The sequence below is a fragment of the Anomaloglossus baeobatrachus genome, chromosome 7 (assembly GCF_048569485.1).
Source record: "Anomaloglossus baeobatrachus isolate aAnoBae1 chromosome 7, aAnoBae1.hap1, whole genome shotgun sequence".
NCBI lineage: Eukaryota > Metazoa > Chordata > Amphibia > Anura > Aromobatidae > Anomaloglossus > Anomaloglossus baeobatrachus.
Genome location: NC_134359.1, coordinates 173,911,508 through 173,935,036, shown reverse-complemented (window position 1 = coordinate 173,935,036; position 23,529 = coordinate 173,911,508). Strand labels below are relative to the sequence as shown.

General features: G+C 45.9%; 1 protein-coding gene across 6 annotated transcripts in view; it reads right to left on the bottom strand.

Moving 5' to 3' along the window:
* The window catches only part of PGAP1 (post-GPI attachment to proteins inositol deacylase 1), a 1,652,111-nt gene that overhangs the window by 1,107,177 nt on the left and 521,405 nt on the right, over positions 1-23,529 (bottom strand). For all 6 annotated transcript variants that reach the window (XM_075317804.1, XM_075317801.1, XM_075317803.1 and 3 more), the window contains one exon: positions 16,134-16,185. In XM_075317804.1, coding sequence (XP_075173919.1) covers positions 16,134-16,185 — 52 coding nt within the window. The remainder of the gene's footprint in view (positions 1-16,133; positions 16,186-23,529) is intronic.

The following is a 23,529-nucleotide window of genomic DNA, read 5'->3' as shown; positions in this document are numbered from 1 at the left end:
GGACCTACGGAGGCTGTGATTGGCTGACGAACACCGCTCAGCCAATCACAGCCCCTGTAATGTTTCAGCCATTGAAAGTGGCTGAAACATTGAAATCCAGCCATGGTCAGTGCAGCTATAGCACTGGCCATTGGCTGGGCTGGGTGACTTCAGCTGGATCACCCTCCCGCCTGCTCCAGCAGCTCTGATTAGAGAGATTGGTCACAAGGCCGGTCTCTCCAATCACCGTTTACCTGTTGCCAGTGACCGCCCCCCTCAGCTTCACTTGTTGGTCCTAAACACGCCACGCCAGTACAGTGAGTGTATACAGTACAATGGCAGGGTGACAAGCTCCGGTCCCATGCTGTTATGGGACCGGAGCATGGGACCTGGAAGTGGCCGCGCTGCCATAATACTGTATGAAACCGGCGAAAAGCCTCCCGATCCGCCGCCGCCCTCCTCCATCTGCCACCGCTTCGCTCTCCCCGATCTGCTGCCCGCACCCCCACCTCTCACCCCAGTTACAGCCTGGCCGTCCCCTCCCCCTCATGATCGGCTGCCTGCCCCCTCACCTCCGTGATGTGCTTCCCGCTCCCCCCACCTGTCACCCCTGTGATCTGTGCTCCCTCACCTGTCACCCCCGTGATGTGTGCTCCCTCACCTGTCAACCCTGTGATGTGTGCTCCCTCACCTGTGACCCCCGTGATGTGTGCTCTTTCACCTGTCACCCTCGTGATGTGTGCTCCTTCACCTGTCACCCCCGTGATGTGTGCTCCCTCACCTGTCACCCCCGTGATCTGTGCTCCCTCACCTGTCACCCCCGTGATGTGTGCTCCCTCAACTGTCACCCCCGTGATCTGTGCTCCCTCACCTATCACCCCTGTGACCTGTGCTCCCTCACCTCTCACCCCCGTTATCTGTGCTCCCTCACCTCTCACCCCCGTGATCTGTTGTCCGCTCTCCCCCACTTCCCACCCCCGTAATCTGTGCTCTGCTCACCTGTCACCCCCGTGATCTGCTGCCCGCTCTTCGCTCACCTGTCACCCCCGTGATCTGCGCTCCCTCTCCCACCTCTCACCCTCCCCGATCTGCTGCCTCCATCTCCTGTGATCCTGCTGCCTAGATCAATCCTGTAAGGTAACTATCCCCAATCTCACCTCCCACTCCCACTTTCCTTCCCCCCATTCCCCATTTCCCCCATCCACCACCGCTCCTGCATACATTGCGCCCTCTCCCATCCACTGCGCCCTCTCCCATCCGCCGCCGTCTCACATTCACAGATGCTCTCTTTATATGCCGCTGATCCCCCATCTGCTGTCCCCCCAACTGCCGCCCCCCCATCTGCTGCTGTTCTGTTCCATCCTGTAAGTATTGTTCGTGGCTCTTTTCTAACTATCCCAATTGCATCTCCCACTCCCTCCCCCCCTCCTCTCCCACCTGCTTGCCGCCAAGTGCTGATGAGCTTCGTGACTGGCTGATCAGGTACGTAATGCTAGAGTTTTTGCTTTTTTTTGTGCACCCCAAATAAAAAAAAAAAAAAGACAAAACTTGAACAATTAGGTACCTGATCAGCAATCGTCATGCAGTCGTACTCGACTTTGGACAGGACTTCTTTTTTCCATCCCACCTAGTCCCCCCTCTTTTTGCAGAACATCAGTGCGTATGCCCTGATTTTTTTTTATGCCATGGGGGTCTAGTTTCCAAAATGGGGTCACATGTGGGGGAGCTCCACTGTGGTAAAATGTTTTTTTTTTTTTTTTATTTTCACAGCTCAACTTTATTAACTTTTGTGAAGCCCTCAGAGGTTCAAAGTGCTCAATAAACATCTAGATAAATTCCATGAGGGGTCTAGTTTCCAAAATGGGGTTACATGTGGGGGAGCTCCACTGTTTTGGCACTTCAGGGGCTCTCCAAACGCAACATGGTGCGGCTAACGATTCCAGCTAATTTTCTGTTCAAAAAGTCAAATGACGCTCCTTCTCTTCCGAGTCCTGCCGCGTGCCCAAACAGTGGTTTTTCGACACATACGAGGTATCTGCGTGCTCAGAAGAAATTGCCAAACACATTTTGGGGGTTCATTTAATCCTGCTACCCTTATGAATATGCAATATTTGAGGCTAAATTAACATTTTTGTTGCAAAATGTAAAATGTTCATTTTTTTCCTTCCACATTGCTTTAGTTACTGTGAAGCACCTGAAGGGTTAATAACCTTCTTGAATGTGGTTTTGAGTAGCCTGAGGGGTGCCGTTTTTGGATTGGTGTCACTTTTGGGTGTTTTGTGTCATGTAGACCTTTCAAAATCGCTTCAAATGTGATGTGGTCCCTAAAAAAAAGTGGCTTTGCAAATTTTGTTGTAAAAATGAGAAATTGCTCATAACTTTTTAACCCCTATAACTTCCTTAAATTTTTTATTTTTTTTCCCCCAAAATTGTTCTGATGTAAAGTAGACATGTGGGAAATGTTATTTATTAATTATTGTGTGTCATATGTCTCGTTGGTTTTAAAGCATAAAAATTAGTTTGAAAATTACAAAATTTTCCGCGAAATTTCCATTTTTTTTCACAAAGAAACGCAAAAAATATCTGCCTAAATTTACCATTAACATGAAGCCCAATATGTCACGAAAAAACAATCTCAGAATCACCGGGATCCGTTGAAGCGTTCCAGAGTTATAACCTCAAAGTGATCACTGGTCAAAATTGCAAAAAGTGGCCTGGTCTTTAGGGTCAAAATAGGCTGGGGGCTGAAGGGGTTAAGGGATGACATGCAAAAATATATTGCAGAAAATAATATAATAACTGACAGACAGCATGGATTCATGGGGGTAAGTGCAAACCTGGATATTGGTAATGCAGCTGATGTGATTTATTTGGACTTTGCAAAGGCATTTGATACTGTACCACATAATAGCCTTATACTAAAGCTCCAGAAGCAAGGACTAGGGAAAACTGCATGCAACTAAGGAATTGGCTAAAAGATCGGAAATAGAGTAGTCATAAATGTTACATTCTCTAAATGGGCTATATTCAGCAGTGGGGTGCTGCAGGGATCTGTGCTAGGACCGATTCTTTTTAATCTCTTTATTAATGACCTTGTGGATGGGATTGGTAGTAAAGTGTAAGGGTACCTTCACACTTAGCGATGCAGCAGCGATCCGACCAGCGATCTGACCTGGTCAGGATCGCTGCTGCATCGCTACATGGTCACTGGTGAGCTGTCAAACAGGCAGATCTCACCAGCGACCAGTGAACAGCCCCCAGCCAGCAGTGACGTGCAAGCGACGCTGCGCTTGCACGGAGCCGCCGTCTGGAAGCTGCGGAGACTGGTAACTAAGGTAAACATCGGGTATGGTTACCCGATGTTTACATTAGTTACCAGTGTGAGCAGGGAGCAGGGAGCCGCGCAGCGCTGGCTCCTTGCTCTCCTAGCTGCTGTACACATCGGGTTAATTAACCCGATGTGTACAGCAGCTACATGTGCAGAGAGCCGGAGCCGGCAGCACAGGCAGCGTGAGAGCTGCAGAGGCTGGTAACTAAGGTAAATATCGGGTAACCACCTTGGTTACCCGATGTTTATCTTGGATACAGCTTACCTCAGCTGTCAGACGCCGGCTCCTGCTCCCTGCTCGCTTCATTTGTCGCTCTCTTGCTGCCACACACAGCGATCTGTGTGTCACAGCAGGAGAGCGGCTTTGAAGAAAACGAACCAGGGCTGTGTGTAACGAGCAGCGATCTCGCAGCAGGGGCCAGATCGCTGCTCATTGTCACACACAGCGAGATCGCTAATGAGGTCACTGCTGCGTCACAAAAAGCGTGACTCAGCAGCGATCTCGGCAGCGAGCTCGCTGTGTGTGAAGCACCCCTAAGTCTTTGCTGATGACACCAAACTATGTAGGATATTAAAAACTGACCTTGATAGTACAATATTACAAAAAGATCTGGATAAGATGTCAGAATGGGCAGATACTTGGCAAATGAGATTTAATGGTAATAAATGTAAAGAAACGCACCTAGGACGGAGTAATCCTATAGCTGTGTATACATTAAATGGAAGTAAACTCGGGACTACAGAACAGGAGAAGGACTTGGGTATTCTTATTACAAATAAGCTGAGCAGCAGCACTCAATGTCAGGCAGGAGCTGCTAAAGCAAACAAGATTTTAGGGTGTATAAAAAGAGAGATTAGATCCAGTGATCCCAACGTATTGTTACCCTTCTATAAATCACTTGAAAGGCCGCATCTGGAATATGGGATCCAGTTTTAGGCTTCACAGTTTAAAAAGGATATTCAGAAGTTAGAGTCAGTTCAAAGGCGGTTAACTAGACTACTACAAGGAATGGAAGGCCTCCCATATGATGACAGGTTGAAAAAGTTAGCTATGTTTAGCTTAGAAAAAAGACATCTCAGAGGAGATCTCATTTATATGTATAAATACATGTGTGGTCAATATAAAGGACTGGCACATAACTTATTTCTTCCAAAGACAATACTAAGGACCAGGGGGCATACACTGCGAGTGGAAGAATAGCGATTCCGGCAGCTAAATAGGAAAGGGTTCTTTACAGTTAGAGCAGTCAGACTATGGAATGCCCTACCACAAGAGGTAGTAATGGCAAATACTATAACAGCTTTTAAAAAAGGGCTGGATGATTTCCTCAGCACACACAACATTGTTGGTTATAAATGACTTAGTGGCCAAATGTAGAATTACTGAAGAAAGGTTGAACTAGATGGACCTAGGTCTTTTTGCAATCTAAGTAACTATGTAACTCAAACACGCAGTTCATGCAAGAAAGCCCAGGAATTTACAGGAACTGGAGGCTTTTTGCCAAGAAGAATGGGCAGCTTTACCATCTGAGAAAATAAAGACCCTCATCCACAACTACCACAAAATACTTCAAGCTGTCAATGATGTTAGAGGGGGCAATACACGGTATTAAGAACCGATTTAAGGTCCTACACAGCATAAGGGAAGTAAACCTTCCCTGAAGACGCAACATCAGTCCTGCACAAAACGCGTGTTAGAGGGTCCTTTTTTCGTGGTGGGCACCTTCACTTTAGGGTATTGTCTGGCTGGGTAAGCTGATAATGAGCTTTTATGTTTTATAATTGTCCAGCGTGACTTAGCTATATTTTCTACATATGGTGTGCTTTATGACTGCTGTTAGGCTTATTTGCTGCTTAGCTTTCCTCTCCGGACCCTCTGTTTATGTAGCCATTATCACCGATTGCTTGGGGTATTATTACCCCTTCCTGTTACGAACCGGCGCCGCCATAGCCGCAAGCACCCTGCTGCGGTTCCTGTTGCGCCCAGGCGCCGGCTGCCGTTCTTGGCTGTGCCTCGGGTCGTCCAGTTGGCTGTTCCTTCCACCATGTCTAAGTGTGGAGAGGCGGCTAGTGCGCATGCGTGCGCCGATTTACCCCAGCCAGAGATTAAGCCCGGTGTTTTGCCTAGTGAGCATGCTCAGCCTGATTGTGTTATGTCTGAGACTAAGTCCTCAGTTCGGGCTACTGAGCATGCTCCCACAATTAACCCTAACAGCCTCTTTGCACAGGTACTTTGACTTCGTGCTGTGTCTAAGTTCTGGGATGTGCCTACTGAGCATGCTCAAACTGATAGTCTGCTTTCTGAGCCTGTTGCTCAGGCTACTGGGCATGCTCAGGCACTTAGTGCACCAGAGGCTAGGTCCGGTAAGGACCTCACTGAGCATGTCTGTGAGGTGGCAGGCCCTGATAGGGCAGAGGGTGTCAGGTGTCCTGATGACGTGGCAACTCCGGACTGGCTCGCAGAGGCCCGCCCCTATGATCTGGCATCTCAGCATTGGTCGTCAGACAATGACTGGTGAAATGTTTGGGGCGTGGCTGCCATGAGGTCATCAATGACGTGGCGGTTCCGGATAGGTCGCATGTGACGTCACTGATGACATGGCACTCTGCTATTGGACCTTGGTGGTTCCACCCTGGGTTTAGGGCGGACCCAGGTTATAAAAGGGGCTGGAGACAACATGGAGGTGCGCAGTCTTCACTTTTGCTCAGTCAGAGCACACCTCCATGTTAGAGCCTCATTGCGGCATAAGCCTATGTTGGTAAGCGGTAGGTAGGGTTAGGCGAACGGTGCCTGTCACGCCAAGATTCGTGGCTCGGCACATCAGGGTCAGGCGCCGTGCTTCCCTCCTGCCGTTCTAGTCTTGCTATAGCAGCCCAGTGGCGTTAACTGGGCTGCGGCTGCTGTGCTTCCTGTCCGATTGTGCCCCCTACGCACACGGACAACGCACCTGCTGCGCCACCTGTCCGATCGTGCCCCCTACGCACACGGACAACGCACCTGCTGCGCCACCTGTCCGGTTGTGCCCCCTACGCGCACGGACAGCGTACCCCAGGACCCCTGTGGAGTTAACAGGGTGTTCCTTATCCTCCTCGGCTTCCCGGTCAACGCTACTGGTGTACCCATCTGGCCTGGCGTGTCCTACACACACATGGCCAGGCGAGAGGTGGCCAGAAACGCTAATCGGAGGACCGCTCGGCCTGACGTGTCCTACACACGTGGCCGACAGGGCGCTTTCGTGGCGGTCTTCCGGTCAACGCTACCTGGTTACCACCCGGCCTGACGTGTTTCCTGCACACGTGGTTGGTGTAGCGCTAGGTGCACCAAAACGCTAATCGGGCTGTCGTCCGGTCTGACATGTCCCAACACACGTGACCGGTTCCCAGAGTTCCTGGGTTATCTCAGAGCCATCCAGCTCTATAGTCTCCGCCTAACCCTCAGGTGCCAGCAGCTCCTTTGTCATCTGGAGCACGGTGGGCCCCGACTGGCGATTAGGATATATACCCCCTGGTCCTAATCTGCCGGTCCCCCCGTAACACTTCCCCTTATATTTTACCTTTCTGTTCTTTTTTGTTTTTCTGAACTTTTTCTATACAATTTTTTTTATATGTATATTAAATTAATATTTACCTTTTTAAAATTAATTGATCCATCAACTCCGAATTTTTCTTTGTATTTAAACCAGACTAAATGGAGTGGTTTATTAGGTCTTTCAAATTGATTGATACATTATGAACCTTATGGAAATGTTTGTGTCATACATCTGAAGCACATGGTGAACGCCATAGAACATGACCGCCTGCTGAGAGGTTCAGGCAGCGACTGAAGTGAACCACGCGATCAGCGGTGACATCACTCAGGTGATTTGCGGTCACAGGTGGTGGACTTCAGCTGTTGCCACAGCTAACCTGAGTGACGTCACTGCTGATCGTAGCTCAGTCTCTGCCTTAACCTCATAGTGGGTAGTCATGTTCTATGGTGCTCGCTGTGAGCTTCATATGTAGCAGTGCAGGAAGCGTCGTGGGACCATGTGTGGATTACATAGGACCTGCAGGGGTGTTTTGGGGTAAATAAATTGGTGAAAAAGATTTTTTTTTTATTCCAAATAAAGGATTATTTCAGTGTTGGGGTTTATTTACTTTCACTTACACATTAGTGATGGGGGGGTCTCCAGTTTACAGGAACTGGAGGCTTTTTGCCAAGAAGAATGGGCAGCTTTCCTATCTGAGAAAATAAAGAGCATTATGCACAACTACCACAAAAGACTGCAAGCTGTCATTGATGTTGGAGGGGGCAATACACAGTATTAAAAACTGGGGTATGTGAACTTTTTATCAGGGTAATTTGGATGTTTTTGGTTGTCATTATGATTTAAAACACAGTAGTTTGACAATAAATGGCTTCACCCAACCACTAACCATAAGTTGAAAAAATATTTTGTGTTATCATTCATATTCTCTGAAAAAAGGCCAAGAATGCAAAAAATGACGTGGTATGTAAACTTTTGAGCATAAGTGTATATGTGCCCCTACTATGTACTGTGTAATGTTCGTTAAAGAAATTTCAACAAACACACATTCATCTTCTTCAGATATTTAGCAACTATATTTATAGAGGTACAAGTGTGTATACAATAAGGACACCGGATAGATCGCAGTCAGACCAACCCAAAAGAAAAAGAAGGAAGCAATCATACTACAAGAATGCGCCATTCCCAGTTCAGTACCGTGCAGAGCGTGCACTTGCACCTTTGTAAGTGTATTACTTATACAATAGGCCGCAGCCAATAGGATGGGGACAAAATATAAGCAGCTTTACCAAAAAGGAAACCCCATTAAAATATAACTTTTAATAATTGTATTAAAAGGTCAAAGACCAAAAACACACAAAAAAAAAAATTGTGCAGAACGAGTAACAACAGAATCTAGGTGGGAGGGAAAAAATTCAGACTGGCCCTAGATAAGACCTAATAAATCTCTTCCTACCTAGTAATGGTACACTGAATTTATTGAAACAGCCGTGACTATTTCCGGGCAGTATATCTTACTAATATATTTTTTATACAATTCTGGTATACCTAATGAGATTCTCAATATTATTTATTTGATCCACTATACATTTTGTTATGCTTTGTACATAAGAACTGTGGATGAATTGATTTACTTCCCGTTTCCTGGGTCACAGTCTGATCAGGATATAAGAGCAAGCATACAGCAGGGCACTTCAGGTATCACCCTCCTGGCACCACCTTCCTGGTACCCCAGGGAGACTCCTGCATTGAATTTCTACTCCCTGGCTGTCCCCTGATGAATTCCTGCCATCCTTTGGGAGGAAACGCGTCGGGACGCTGTCTCTGGACACCTTTTTTCAGATACTTTTTTTGACTCTCCATCTACTTGATGGGGGCTCTTCTGTTTATTTCTAAATGATGATGTTGCTGTTTGATCTGTGCTGGGCTAATTAGGGCTACAAAGGGTCTCCCGTCGGTGAATGGGGGTGCCACAACCCTAGGGCATCATACCCTCCATTGCTAGGTAGGGAGAGATTTATTAGGGCTTATCTAGGGCCAGTCTGATTTTTTTTTCATTCCCACCTAGCTTCTGTTATTACACATTCTGCACAATTTGTTTTGTGTGTTTTTGGTCTTTGAACTTTTAATGCCGTTATTAAAAGTTATATTTTAATGGGGTTTTCTTTGGGGTAAAACTGCTTAAGTTGATAACTTGCATTAATATCTATATCTCTATCTCTTGCACGGTACCAGCCCAGGTGGTGTACATGATAATTATGGAGGGTGAAAGATAGGTTAGGATTTTCTGACATTCACCAGTGTTTTCTATTACTTCTTTCAAATGGACATGGACTAAGCAATAAATTAATATTTGTAAGTTATAGTTGATACTATAACTGCTGACACCTTATATCAAATTATTTTGTCCTTTGTAAGTGTTGTGAGCACTGTCTGTGATCAATATTGTATAAATTGGATGTCTTATTAATTACCCTCCTTTTTTGATCTTATCTGGGGTCTGTGCACCCATTTTTTTGTATGTACTTTTATTCCCATTTTTACACCCTTTTATTATGAATAAAGTATCACTTTTGCATTAAGATGTCTGATCACTTCTTTCTTTTTCTTTTGGTGTGTAATTGTCGTGTCGGACCGTACAGGGACATGGTCTGATAATCCCATTTTTCCTGGGCATGGGTGGAAGTAAAAAAAAAATATATAGACATTACAGCAAAGAATCACAAATAGTTATTTTTACGACATGAAACTTTTTAAAAAAAAATAAATAAATCCAGGGAAATGTTTTACCTCATAAAAAGAATCATGTATGATCCTGTGCTGTAATGTCGTTATACTCTTGTGCAACCTCCCCTGCCTATGAGATGTGTGTATAATCAGATCATGTCCCTGTACGGTCAAACAAGTCCATTACACAGTATATAGCAGCAGCACATTTATAAGATTATCTCAGCAAAAAAACATTTTTTTAAAAAAAAAACACCTCAAATTGTGGAAGTTATTATTCCAAGATCTATTGATTAAAAATAAAATTAACCTCTTTATGACAGCCTTACGGCTTACAACGACGGCACAAAAGGGTATATATTCTGATCCGCCTTTTTAAAATGGCAGCAAGGATAAAGCCTGTAGTGCCACCCAGTGTAGGAAAATCTCCGAGTTTCAGCTACCGGGGGGTAGCTGAGACCCTGGAGATCACGATTCGCGTAGTTTTTTTCTACTCCCCGTTCACGTGATCATCGGTATAACCGTGATGATGTTACAGTAAATGACAGGTCCGATAAAAAAATTATTCATCTCCCACCTGGCATGATAGAACATGTCAGATGGAAGATAAATCTCCTCCCACGGTGTCACCAACGCCCCCCCTCCAACCTCCTCCCCCTCTCGATCTTCCAAAATGGCCGCAGCTCTCTGGCACGCACGCTGCAATCATCCTCCTCCTCTGATTTCTGTTGCATGTGACGTGTCAGATGCAACAGAAAAGTCATCCCCAGATCCAGGCAGGTCACCCATCATCACCCACAGATCTCTCCCATTACCTCCTGCACCAATGATCCCCCGCGATCCCTCCTCCTCCTTCTAAAAAGATGCTGGCCGCATGTGCAGAGCAGCTCTCAGCCTGCTCCCTGCAAATAGAGACACTGATCATACTGTAGCTCACATTGCCGTGCTGTGGACCCGGGCAGTGTGAGTGCAGTATTCTCAGGTCACTGCACCCACATTTCTCACATGGAGTTCCTGCAACTCCAGAAAATGGGGGATACGTTCACTGAGCATGCCCTATTTATTCTGGAATGAGGTTACTGCAGGTCACTGTGCCCTCGGTTGGACCTAGGGAATGTGAGTGCAGTATTTTCAGGTCACTGCATCCACATTCCTCACGTGGAGTGCCTGCACTTCCAGAGAATGGGGGATACGTTCACTGAGTGTGTTCCTCATATTCTGGAGGTCCAGAATTGTCGTGAGACCTCCAAAATGGATTACAGCAGACCAGACTTTTTTTTTCTTTTCAATAAATTGGTGAAAGAGGGAATGAGTTGGACCGTTTTTTCAAATAAATAGTTTTTTTGTCTTTATTTTTTTTATTACTGACAGTAATGTCGAGTATCTGATAGATGCCACAAGATTACTAACCGCTGGGCTTGATACCAGGTGACATTACAGCTGGTATCAACCCCATATATTACCCAGTTTGTCACAGCACCAGGGCAATGGGACGAGCTGGTGTGAAGTGCCAGGATTGGCGCATCCAATGGATGCGCCACTTCTGGGGCGGCTGCAGCCTGCTATTTTTAGGCTGGGAAGTGCCAAATAACCATGGCTCTTCCCACCCTGAGAACACGAGACCACAGCTATCCACTTTATCTTGTCTAGTAATCCAATTTTGGGGGGACCCCAAGTTTTTCTTTAATTATGTATAAATAATTTAAAAAAACAGCCTGGGGTGCCCTCCGTTTTGGATTACCAGCCAAGGTGAAGTGGTCAGCTGCGGACTGCAGGCTGCAGCTGTCTGCTCTACCCTAGCTGGCTGTCAAAAATGGGGGGACCCCATGGTTTTTATAATTTTTTTTTTGGGGGGGCTAAATACAAGGCTTAATACCCTTTAGTGCCACATGAGAGTCACTAAAGGGTGCTAGTTTAGAATGTGCAGGGGGGTGGGACATCATACCCTGTTTTCCCGAAAATAAGACACTGTCATATATTTTTTCTTGCCCTGAAAAAAGCACTATGTCTTATTTTCAGGGGGTGTCTTATTCTCGAGGAGACATGGTTGGGGGTAAGTTTACCCTCCACAAAAAGCAGACCCCCCCATCCCAGGATCGTCATACTTACCAGCCCAGGGCGTCTGTATGGCTCCCAGATCCTTCTGTGATCTCCCATCAGGTACGCTGCATGCCTCCCCTGCATCTGGCTGACATCAGATCTCACACTCACACTCACACACACACACACACACACACACACACACACACACACACACACACACACACACACACACCACTTCTCCCTGTGATCTCCCTGCAGCTGTGCTCCCCTGCGTCTGGCTGACATCAGATCTCACACACACACACACACACACACACACACACACATCAGATCACACTCACTCACTCACACACAAACACACACCCACCCCACTTCTTCCCACCCACCCCACGATCCCAGCAGCTGTGCTGCACGCCGTGCTCCTCTGCCTCCTGCCAACACTCACAGATCCGATCACTTACGTTCACACACAGTCACACATCAGACAGTATACACGCACACATCTGATCGCATACACTCACACACACCCCACTTCTCCCTGTGCCCTCCGGTGGGCCCAGCTGCACACCGTGCTCCTCTGCCTTCTGCCGACACTCACAGATCCGATCGCATACACTCACACACACACACTCACACATCAGAACACACTCACACATCAGACAGCATACATGCAGACATCCGATCGCATACACTCACACACGCACTGACGATATCGCACATACGCACTCACACACTCACAACATCCAGAGATACCACATGCTTCCAGCCATGTGATCCTCCGGCAGGTCCTGGAAGGTCACTGCACGCACAGTATCGCCGCCGAGAAGCAAGCGATATCACTGGATGTTGTGTGTGGATGTGATCTGATGTGTGTGTGAGGTGTGTGTGACATTGAGTGAGTGTGATCTGATGTGTGTGTGTCTGTTCTTATATATGTGTGTGTGTGTGTGTGTGTGTGTGTGTGTGTGTGTGTTCCGGCGCTGCAGGACCTTGATGCGCTCACCTGCTCCCGGTCGGCTTCTGGTGAGTATGATCGGGGGTCTTCTTTCTTCTGTCTTCTCTCTTCTGGGGGTGCCCGCTGCCTATAATAAAGTGTCCTGCAGTGTCTTTAACGCTTTCACCGCTGCATGACACTTCATTATTGACTGCAGCTATGTCTTATTTTCAGGGGATGTCTTATATTAAAGCTTCCCTGAAAACCCCTGGGATGTCTTATTTTCGGGGGATGTCTTATTTTCGGGGAAACACGGTATATGTGTTTCACATCTAGCCATCCTAGCTTTATAGCCTATGTGCCCACTACTAGGGTTTGCAGCGTTTTGGACACAGTGTTTTTGCTCCGTCCATAACGCTACGTTCTGCAGTGGAAGGACTTTTAGATTTTTTTCTCTGTGTGATTTTTTTCTCTGCAGCATAAACTGACCTGCGGCGTGGTTTCCCAAGCAGCAGCATGTCAATTTATGCTGTGGAAACTAGAGTGTTCTCTGCAAGGAGAATAGAGCTAAAGTCTGCAGCAGCCTGAACTCAGATCGTGGGCACAGGCAGCTGTGTTTTCCTGTGGACAACACTCATCTTCTGGGGAGGGCTGGCACTGCGTGCTAGACACTGTACCGCTGGATCACGGGCACACCGCCTAAAAGTGAGCAATTTGGTGCTACAGCAACATTTTTGTGAAGTCATTTGTGGGGGTTTCTGCTGTATAGGTACCTTAGGGGCCCTGCAAATGTGTGTGTTTTGGCCACATGTGGGGTATCCCTGCAATCATAAGAAGTTGGATAGAAAACTGTAAGGGCCAACTTTTGGTGCTAAAACAAGATTTTTGTGAAAAAAAATTAAAATTTTTAATATGACGACCTAAGGTTTTTAGATTCTGTTACGTATCTGTTGGTTCAAAATGCTTACTATACCCCTGGATAAAATCCTTGAGGGGTCTAGTTTCCATAATAGTGTTTCTTGTGGGGGACATCCAATGTTTAGGCACCTCAGAAGCTCTCCAAACGCGACATGGCGACAGGCAATTTTGCAGTCAAATGGTGTTTCTTCCCTTCCGATCGCCTACTGTGCGCCAAAAGAGTTGATTTCCACCAAATATGAGGTGTCATCGAACTCAGGAGACATTGCACAATAAATTTTATGGTGCATTTTTCCTGTTACACTTGTGAAAAAAGCTACCTGGTTGAAGTAACAATTTTGTGGTAAAATTGTATTTTTTTATTTTCACTGCTCAAAGTTATAAAATTCTATGAAGCCCCCAGGGGTTTAAAGTTCTCACCAAACATCTAGATAAATTCCTTTAGGGGTCTAGTATTTAAAATGGGGTCACATGTTGGGAAGCGGCACAGTTTAGGCACCTCACAGGTGCTCCAAACGAGACATGGCGTCCGCTTATGATTCCAGCCAATTTTACAGTCAAATGGCACCCTTTCGAGCCTTGCGATGCGCGCAAACAGCTGATTTCTACCACAAATGAGGTATCTGCGAACTCCGGAGAAATTTCACAATAAATTTTACGGTGCATTTTTTCTTGATACCCTTGTGGGAAAAAAAAGCTATCTGGCTGAAGTAACAATTTTGTGGTAAAAATGTATTTTTTTTATTTTCACAGCTCAAGGTTGAAAAATTCTGTAAAGCACCCGGGGGTTCAGGGTACTCAAACATCTAGATAAATTCCTAGAGGGGTCTAGTTTCTAAAATGAGGTCACTTGTGGGGGGTTTCTGCTGTTTAGGTACCTTAAGGGCCCTACAAGTCAACATGGTACCCGCAATTTTTTTCAGCCAAATTTGCTTTCCAAAATTCAAATATTGCTCCTTTCGTTCCATGTTCTCCCATTTGTACAAACAGACATTTCTGACTAAATATGGTCCCCTCCAATTTTGATACCCTGCCAAGATAAGGCAGACAGTTGAAGGTTGGTATTCTCAGGCTTGGGAGGCCCATGTTATAGGGCCCACCTATCTCTAAAAATAGCAGCCTGCTGCCGCTCCAGGATTGTCACATTCATTAGATTAGAGGGGACCATATGCCTCTTTTAATTACATAATTTAACAAAAGTCACATGGGGTCCCTTGGTCTTTTGATACACAGCCAAGATAAGGCACACAGCTGGGGTCTGCAGCCTTTAGCTGTATGCTATATCTGCGCTGCATATCAAAATACGCGGGACCCTATTCCATTTTTACCAATTATTTATTTAATTTTACACTCCACTTTGGGACCCAGGAAGCTAGTGTGAGCGCAACCAATCACAGATGCCATCAGTCTGACTGCAATCAATCGTTTTACTGTCACAAAAGGGTAGACGGGGTAAGCTTTAATGAGCGGACTCTGAAGCAGTGTGACAGCCGCGTGGAAATTCGGTAAGTATAACTGTCCTGCCTTAATCCCCATTTTGGTTCCTTTTTTCTTTTTTTCCGGGTGGTCGAACTTTGACAGTAAACACAAACTTCCCTGAGAAGTCCATGCACAGACCCCGAACTTTACAGAAATGGTTCGCTCGTCACTAGACGTGACCACATGGATGAAAAAATGCAGCTGTATTACGGTATATTTGCATTAAACTAGAATGATTTGCATAGACACAATTTCTCCTGAAGACTAAAAGCCCAGTTACACCGCAACGACATCGCTAACGAGATGTCGTTGGGGTCACGGAATTTGTGACGTACATCCGGCCTTGTTATTGACGTCGTTGCGTGTGACACGTACGAGCGACCGCTAACGATGCAAAATACTTACCAAATCGTTAATTGTTGACACGTCGTGCATTTCCCAAATGTCGTTGCTTTTGGACGCAGGTTGTTCGTTGTTCCTGAGGCAGCACACATCGTCACGTGTGACACCCCAGGAACGACAAACAACACCGTACCTGCATCCTCTGGCAACAAGGTGGGCGTGTCTTTCATGCGGCTGCTCTCCGCCTCTTCGCTTCTATTGGACGTCTGCCGTGTGACGCGCTGTGATGCCGCATGAACAGCCCCCTTAGAAAAGAGGCTGTTTGCTGGCCACAGCGACGTCGCTTGGAAGGTAAGTCCGTGTGACGGGTATTAGCGATATTGTGCGCCACGGGCAGCAATTTGCCCGTGACGCACAAACGACGGGAGCGGGTGCTTTCATGAGCGACATCGCTAGTGATGTCGCTGCGTGTAAAGCGCCCTTAAGGGTACGTGTGCACATTCAGTATTTGTGGCAGAAAATTGTGCTGCAAATCCTGATGTCTTGACAGGAAAAATACTCTGAAATATGCACATTTTTGACATGCGTCTTTGTTGCCGATTTTTTCACAGTTTGGGTGAAATCTGCTTCAAAAAATAATTTACATGCTCCAGACTTCAATCTGTTGCACTTCTGCAAGGAAAACATAAGCAACATATGCAAAAGACTTCAGGAATCTCATTCACTTTACTGGTACTAGGAAATCTTTCAGTGTATGTGACAAAACTGCAAGGAAAAACACGACAAAAACGCAATGTGTGCACATACCAATAATATTTATTAGATATTTTTGTAATACAATAAAATTAGGCCTTACCTTTGCAGTAGGCAGCAGCTCTGATCTCCAGGATAAATCTTCCATTTCAACACTAAAATAAGTTGCACAAAATATGAGACCAAACTGAATATATTTCCAGGAAGCAGAAAAATTGACACTATTTGTATACATGTCTGTGACTACTTTGCAACTTTATTTTTCTTTAGCCCCTTAAAGGGAAGGTATCGTCAAAAAAAGAAAAATTTAATAACTGAAAAAATGTAAAGTAATAATGTTTTAATGCTTTGTTTAAATATTACTATTTGTTTTTAATTGAGCAAAATAAAAAAAAAATTAAAAAGTTTGATATTTTTCACTGTTAAACACTAGGGGGAGCTGCTGCTATAATCCTACAGAAATCCAACTGTATAAAAAGCTTACATTACAGCCTGCAGTAAAAGTGGGTGTAGTCTGCTCTCCTGTGTGTGATGGCACGCCTCCCCCCTCCTAATCTGAGTGTTTACAACAGATAACAGAGAATGACATATAGGGACACAGTGCACAGCCATTTTGTTGATGACCGCAAATGTCTAAAGTGTCACCAAGGACAGCAGGAGTATCACACAGGATAGGATCAGATACACGGCTCTGCAGACAGTATCACACAGGATATGATTAGATACACAGCTCAGCAGCCAGTATCACAAAACATAGGATTAGATACACAGCTCTGCAGACAGTATCACACAGGATAGGATTAGATACACGGCTCTGCAGACAGTATCAGATGATAGAATTAGATACACAACTCAGCACACAGTATCACACGAGAGGATTAGATACACAGCTCAGCAGAACATATCACACAGCAGAGGATTAGATACACAGCTTTGCAGACATCACACAGGATAGGATGACAGTATCACACGATAGGATTAGATACAAAGCCCTGCAGACAGTATCACACAGGAGAGGATTAGATACACAGCTCAGCAGACAGTATCACACACGAGAGGATTAGATACACAGCTCAGCAGACAGTATCACACAGGATAGGATTAGATACACAGCCGTGCAGACAGTATCACACAGGAGAGGATTAAATACACAGCTCAGCAGACCATATCACACAGCAGAGGATTAGATACACAGCTTTGCAGACATCACACAGGATAGGATTAGATACACAGCTCAGCAGACAGTATCACACAGGATAGGATTAGATACACAGCTCAGTAGACAGTATCACACAGGAGAGGATTAGATACACAGCTTTGCAGACAGTATCACACAGGATAGGATTAGATACACAGCCCTGCAGACAGTATCACACAGGAGAGGATTAGATACACAACCCTGCAGACAGTATCACTGGTACACACACAGGTACTCACATGCAGTGGTGCACGCACACACACACACATACACACACATCACCCCTGATGGGGACCTTGTGCGCCACACACACACACACATCACCCCTGATGGGGCCTTGTGCCACACACACACAATCACCACTGATGGGGACCTTGTGCCACACACACACACACACACACACACACACAATCACCCCTGATGGGGACCTTGTGCCACACACACACACACACACACACACACATCACCCCTGATGGGGACCTTGTGTCACACACACACACACACACACAGCAGCGGCGGGCAGAGCGGGGAGAGCTGCAGCGGCGGGCAGAGCTGGGGGAGCTGCGGCAGCGGGCAGAAATGGGTGAGCTGCGGCAGCGGGCAGAGCTGGGGGAGCTGCGGCAGCGGGCAGAGCTGGGGGAGCTGCGGCAGCGGGCAGAGCTGGGGGAGCTGCGGCAGAGCTGGGGGGAGCTGCGGCAGCGGGCAGAGAGGGGGCTTGGGAGAACGGAGGGAGGGGGGTGTCATTGAAGACGGTAACGGCAGGGGGGAGGGGCGGCAGCAGTAGCTGGGGCAGAGCAGGGGCTGGGGAGAATGGAGGGATGGGATGTCATCAGGGCTGTGGAGTTGGTAAGCCACAGTTCCGACTCCGACTCCTGGATTTTATCAGGTTCCGACTCCGGCTCAGACTCCGGCTCCTTCATAAATGGCCAATTCATAACAAATTTATTGTTGTAAAATATTAACATTGTGCTTATTCAGTTTCTCACCATCATATAAGTAATCAGACCACTTAGAGCAAAAACTACATTTATTAGAATACAATTAGAATATAGCAAATAACTTTTATAAACTTTTCTAAACTGTAAGTAAATATGCAATAAAAACTTGTATGCAGTTAATAAGAAGAAATCTATAAATTTGTCCTCAGAAAAAGTATTGCCTCTGTCAGATCCTCCTTCATGGATGCCCTCAAATCTGATCTAATTATTTTGAGAGCAGAGAACAACCTCTCTACACTAACTTGTGTTGGTGGCAAAGCAGTAACCACTCGGGCAACATCTCTGACAATGTCAGGATACAGAGGAATCGCTTGTTGCACTGTTATTTTTGATGAACGGTCAAATTTCTCAATTTCTTTTAATGCACATGAAAAATTCTGCTGAAATGTACTGGCTGTGTTCCTTGATGGGGATGACTCTTCTTCTATGCGGGAACACTTTGCACGGTCCTTGTGATCCAAATATTTTTCGAAATTAAATTCTTCATCAGTTGATGATGAGGGTGAAGATGTGGCAGGACGACCAAATTCTTCTTGTTCCTCCTGACTGTTCTGCAACCCTTTCATCATTACTGCTATTTCAAACAGAGCTTCTTTTCCTTTACTTAGCTGTTGATCATCTAGAAGAATCCGATGCATTGGGTCTACATAAACAGCTGCCAAAAGAATGTTATTTTGTAATAGTAGCTCCTCTCTCCATTTCATTGATGTAGCAATGCCACTTGCAATTAACCCTCCTCTTTGGGACAGGCGAAATATCAGGTTCTTCCACTCCTTTAAGAAAATACCTGGAGTTAAGTCCTCTGCTTGTAATTTTTTAGTCACTGTAAATGGGTGCTCTAGCAATTTTTCCAGCTCAGTCACCTGATTCCACTGACTTTCATTTAGCGTCAGTTGAGGGTTAGCCATGTCTACAAGAAAGGTTTTCAGTTCAACCAAGCGCTGAATCATTAAGTAAGTACTGCCCCATCGTGTGGCTTGATCAATAATTGCCCCTTTTCCAGCACGTCTCTTCAAAATTGAGTCAACTTTAGGGGTTCTGGCAACAGTAGCCAATTTTCTCACCTTGCCAATCAGTGCAGCAGCATGTCCTTCTTGCAGACGGTCTCTTATAGCCAGCTGTAGCGTATGCACAACACAGCGCATGTGATGAATGAAAGAACATATTGATATATCATCTAAACTATCATGTTGCTGTTCATCTGAAGCAACTTCAGTTTGCTCCTCAGTTACAATACTGTGTTCCTCTATTTCAAACATTTGTGTGTGTGTGGACCCAGAATGTTCTTCTAGCTGCTGGTCACCATCATTACTCTCATTCATTAGCTTAATAGTACTTATCATATTTGAAGCATTGTCAGTTACGACAGAAAGAACCTGCTCTTTTTTAAGTTCATAGTCTTGCAGAACCTTTTCCACCAAGACCTGGAGAAACTCACTGGTGTGATGAGCTTTGGTGTCTTTTACTGCCAATGTCTTGGTAACTATTTCATTTTTGTCACAAACAAATCGGACATTGATGGCAAAATAGTTCACTCTGTGACGTGTGCAGGCATCCATTTTAAGAAACAGAAAGCGTCCCTTGAGAGTTTTTTTAAGTTCTTCCTTTTGTTTAAAAGCTTCTTCAATTACTAATTTTCTAATACTCTCTCTCTCCAGAGAAACACCAAGCTTGCGGGCCATTTCCCCATTCAGACACATAAAAGCTGGTCGTGAAAATAATGAAATAGGCACACTATCCTTTACAACAAGCTCTATGACCTGTTTTTTAAATGTATCTACTGTCATTGTCACAGTAACTTTGCCACTGACAAAATATCTTGCAACTGATGGCTGCAAAGTTCTCTGCTCCTTTGTTTGGCTGGAAGAGCTGGGCACTGGTTCATTGGTTTGGATGCAGTCTTTCTCATGCACTGCTTTCAGTACTTCTGGATGAAAGCGCTGTAAATGTCTCTTTAGATTAGAAGCTCTGGTAGGAGCATTTTTATCTTTGCCTGAATATGCACTCATCTTGGCTTCACAGCATTTGTTTTCGTCTGGATCATTTGTCATACACTGACAGACATAATGTTTTCTATCTTGAGGGATGGTGAAATGTTGAAATACAGCTGATTCAATGTGATGCTTCTTTGACATTCTCAGGTTTTTAATTCTGCATTCACAATCCAAATGACAATTGTTTTTCCTAAAAACAATTGTACAAAATTATTGTCAGGTCGTACAACGGATACAGTGGTCAGTAATACTGTTATTATTCCTCATGTACTCACAGTTAACTGATGCAAAGTTTGTTGAAAGGATAATACTTCTTACAGTCTTCCTCTTCTGAGTAGCAGGCAGCTGTGAGATGCTTGGAAGACGCACACCTAGTATGATCTAGTCTAGAGGAGGAGCTTTACTACTAAGAATTTGCAACACATTTTCACTTTCAGTTTCATACATTGTAAGTAGGGGGGTTGGGGCAGCATGAGGTTATCCAAGTATAAGATTAGATAAGGGAAGTGGAGAACAGTGACACACAAGAAGTAAAGCTGGTGTCACACTAAGCGACAGCGACAACGACGTCGCTGTTACGTCACCATTTTCGGTGACGTAACAGCGACCTTGTAAGTCGCTGTTATGATCGCTGCTCAGCTGTCAAACACAGCAGAAGCAGCGATCATAACGTCGCTGTGCTACATGTGCAGAGAGCAGGGAGCCGCGCTTAGCGCTGGCTCCTTGCTCTCCTAGGTACAGTACACATCGGGTTAATTAACCCGATGTGTGCTGCAGCTACATGTCACAGTGCAGAGAGCAAGGAGCCGCGCGCACTGCTTAGCGCTGGCTCCTTGCTCTCCTTGCTACATTATACATTGGGTTAATTACCCGATGCATACTGCAGCTACATGTGCACAGAGCAGGAGCCGGCGCTGGCAGCAAGAGCGGAGGCTGGTAACCAGCGTAAACATCGGGTAACCAGGGAAAGGTCTTCCCTTGGTTACCCGATGTTTACGCTGGTTACAGCTTACCGCAGCTGCCAGTGCCAGCTCCTGATCGCTTCATTTCGTCGCTCTCTCGCTGTCACACACAGCGATGTGTGTGTCACAGCGGGAGAGTGACGACCAAAAAATGAAGCTGGACATTCAGCAACGACCGGCGACCTCACAGCAGGGGCCAGGTCGTTGCTGGATGTCACACACAGCGACAGCGACGGGACGTCGCTGCAACGTCACAGAAAATGGTGACGTAGCAGCGACGTCGTTGTCGTCGTCGTTATGTGTGACACCAGCTTAAGAAATGTCTCTATCTCCAGCAGAACTGCTTATCACTGTTGTTCATAGTTTGATAGAACATATATATTTGAGTAACATTTATAAAATTCACATGAAAGTTCAATTATGAAATATTAATACATTTTTTTTAAAGTCGGAGTCGGTACATTTCTACAGACTCCGACTCCAACCAAAACTAACTCCGACTCAGACTCCACGACTCCGACTCCACAGCCCTGGATGTCATCGGAGACGGTAACGGGGGAGGGGAGGGGAGGCGGCTCCTACTCACACATCCCGGCGGTTGACAGGGGTAAAGTGGAGCAAACAGCATACGCTGTGAGCTCCACAATAATGGTGCTGATCTCCTCCCACTGCTGTGATCTGGAAAGCCCAGGGGGCGCGTCCAGGTCATGGCAGACGCCCACTGTAACGTACTGCATGGGGTCGGATTCCGACTACTGTTCTCTATGCACAGGGGCTGCCATAAAGGAAGGAGTTACTGTGGTTACACACACAGCAAATCCAGCATGGCAGCTCCCAGTGCCTCCAATAAAATAAGAATTAAATAAAAACTAAATAAGCTGTGATTTTCATTTTGTATACTTGATTTCATAATCACTATTTTAAATACAAAAATAAAAAACTGCGATAACTTCCCTTTAAAGGAAACTTGCCATGTCAGATAATGCAATTAACCTCCAGCTGTAGGGTTAATTTGCATGATAAAAGAGGTAGGAAGGTGCATTTCCATCTTACTGAAAGAGCACCACTCGCAAGGAAATGAACTTTATTCCTCTTGGGAGCTGACAACTTTCAGTCATAGAGTCGCACAAGTGTGGCTACACTCAGCTTTCTCAACATTGAGAGGCAGCTGTGAACATGGCCCGTTACTATGACTGACAGCTCAGTGTTCACTGCTAAATGCCAGAGCTGGCTGTCCGTCAAACTGCCAGGGTCACTCAAAGTGTTGTGAGCGGTGAGTGTAGCCACGCTTGCATGAGTGTATTCTACTGGGTTCTACAGATTCAGTACGGTTGCCAGACCCGTTTCTAATGTTATTAACCAGCAGATTGAGCCCATATCTGCAGATCAATTGACAGGATCCCTTAAAGTAATAATCATTTTTATTTACAATTTATAGCAGCAACATATTCAGCAATACATTACCATCTTAGTACCACTGTATACATTGTCTTTGGACAAACAAAAAATCTTTGGCACATTATGACTGCATAAGGACAACCAAGTAATCAAATGAAAACATTGGGCCCGAAACCTACTCCAAAATGCTGAAAACACAGAGGAAGCGGAGTGATGTAGGTACACAGGATGTAGAATGTTGATGGTTTGAAATATACTGAGTCAGCATTATGCACCATTGTCTAGATCAGAGGTCTTCAAACACGTGGCCCCTGAGGCTGCTTGTTGCGGCCTGCAGACCCCCTGACTATTGCGGCCCTATGCTGGGGGTCGGCGCCAGCAGAGCACAGTTGAATCATTTGCGGTGCCGCGCAGAGGAGCTTTCTGCACTATACCAATGGCTGCTGCCCGCCAATCAGATGCAAGGAAGTGACGTCACTGTATGACGTCACCTCCTTGCATCTGATTGGCGGAGAGCAGCCATTGGTATAGCACAGAAAGCTCCGCTGCGTGGCACTGCAAATGATTCAATTGTAGTACAGCCTTGTCGACGCCAATCCCCGGCATAGGTCCGCGATCTTCACGGGGTCTGCGGGCTGCAACAAGCAGGTAAGATACGTGCCCAAGATCAGGCACCGCTGCGTCCTGGACGCAGTGGGTCCTGACCTACGGGGCTGCAAGTCTCCTTGGCAGGAGATCACCGGAGACCGCAGCGGCCCGTGCTCACGATCAGGGTTTGGGGCGCTGCGGTCTCCTCGCTGTGTTCTCCCCGCAGAGGACGCTTGCGACTCCACAGCAAACTACTCACATGCAGCGGCCTTTGAAAGCCGCACTGCAGTTCAGTGTTTGATGCGAGCCGCACATGCACAGTGGCATGATATTTCTAGAAATCACATCCATTCTGCTTGTA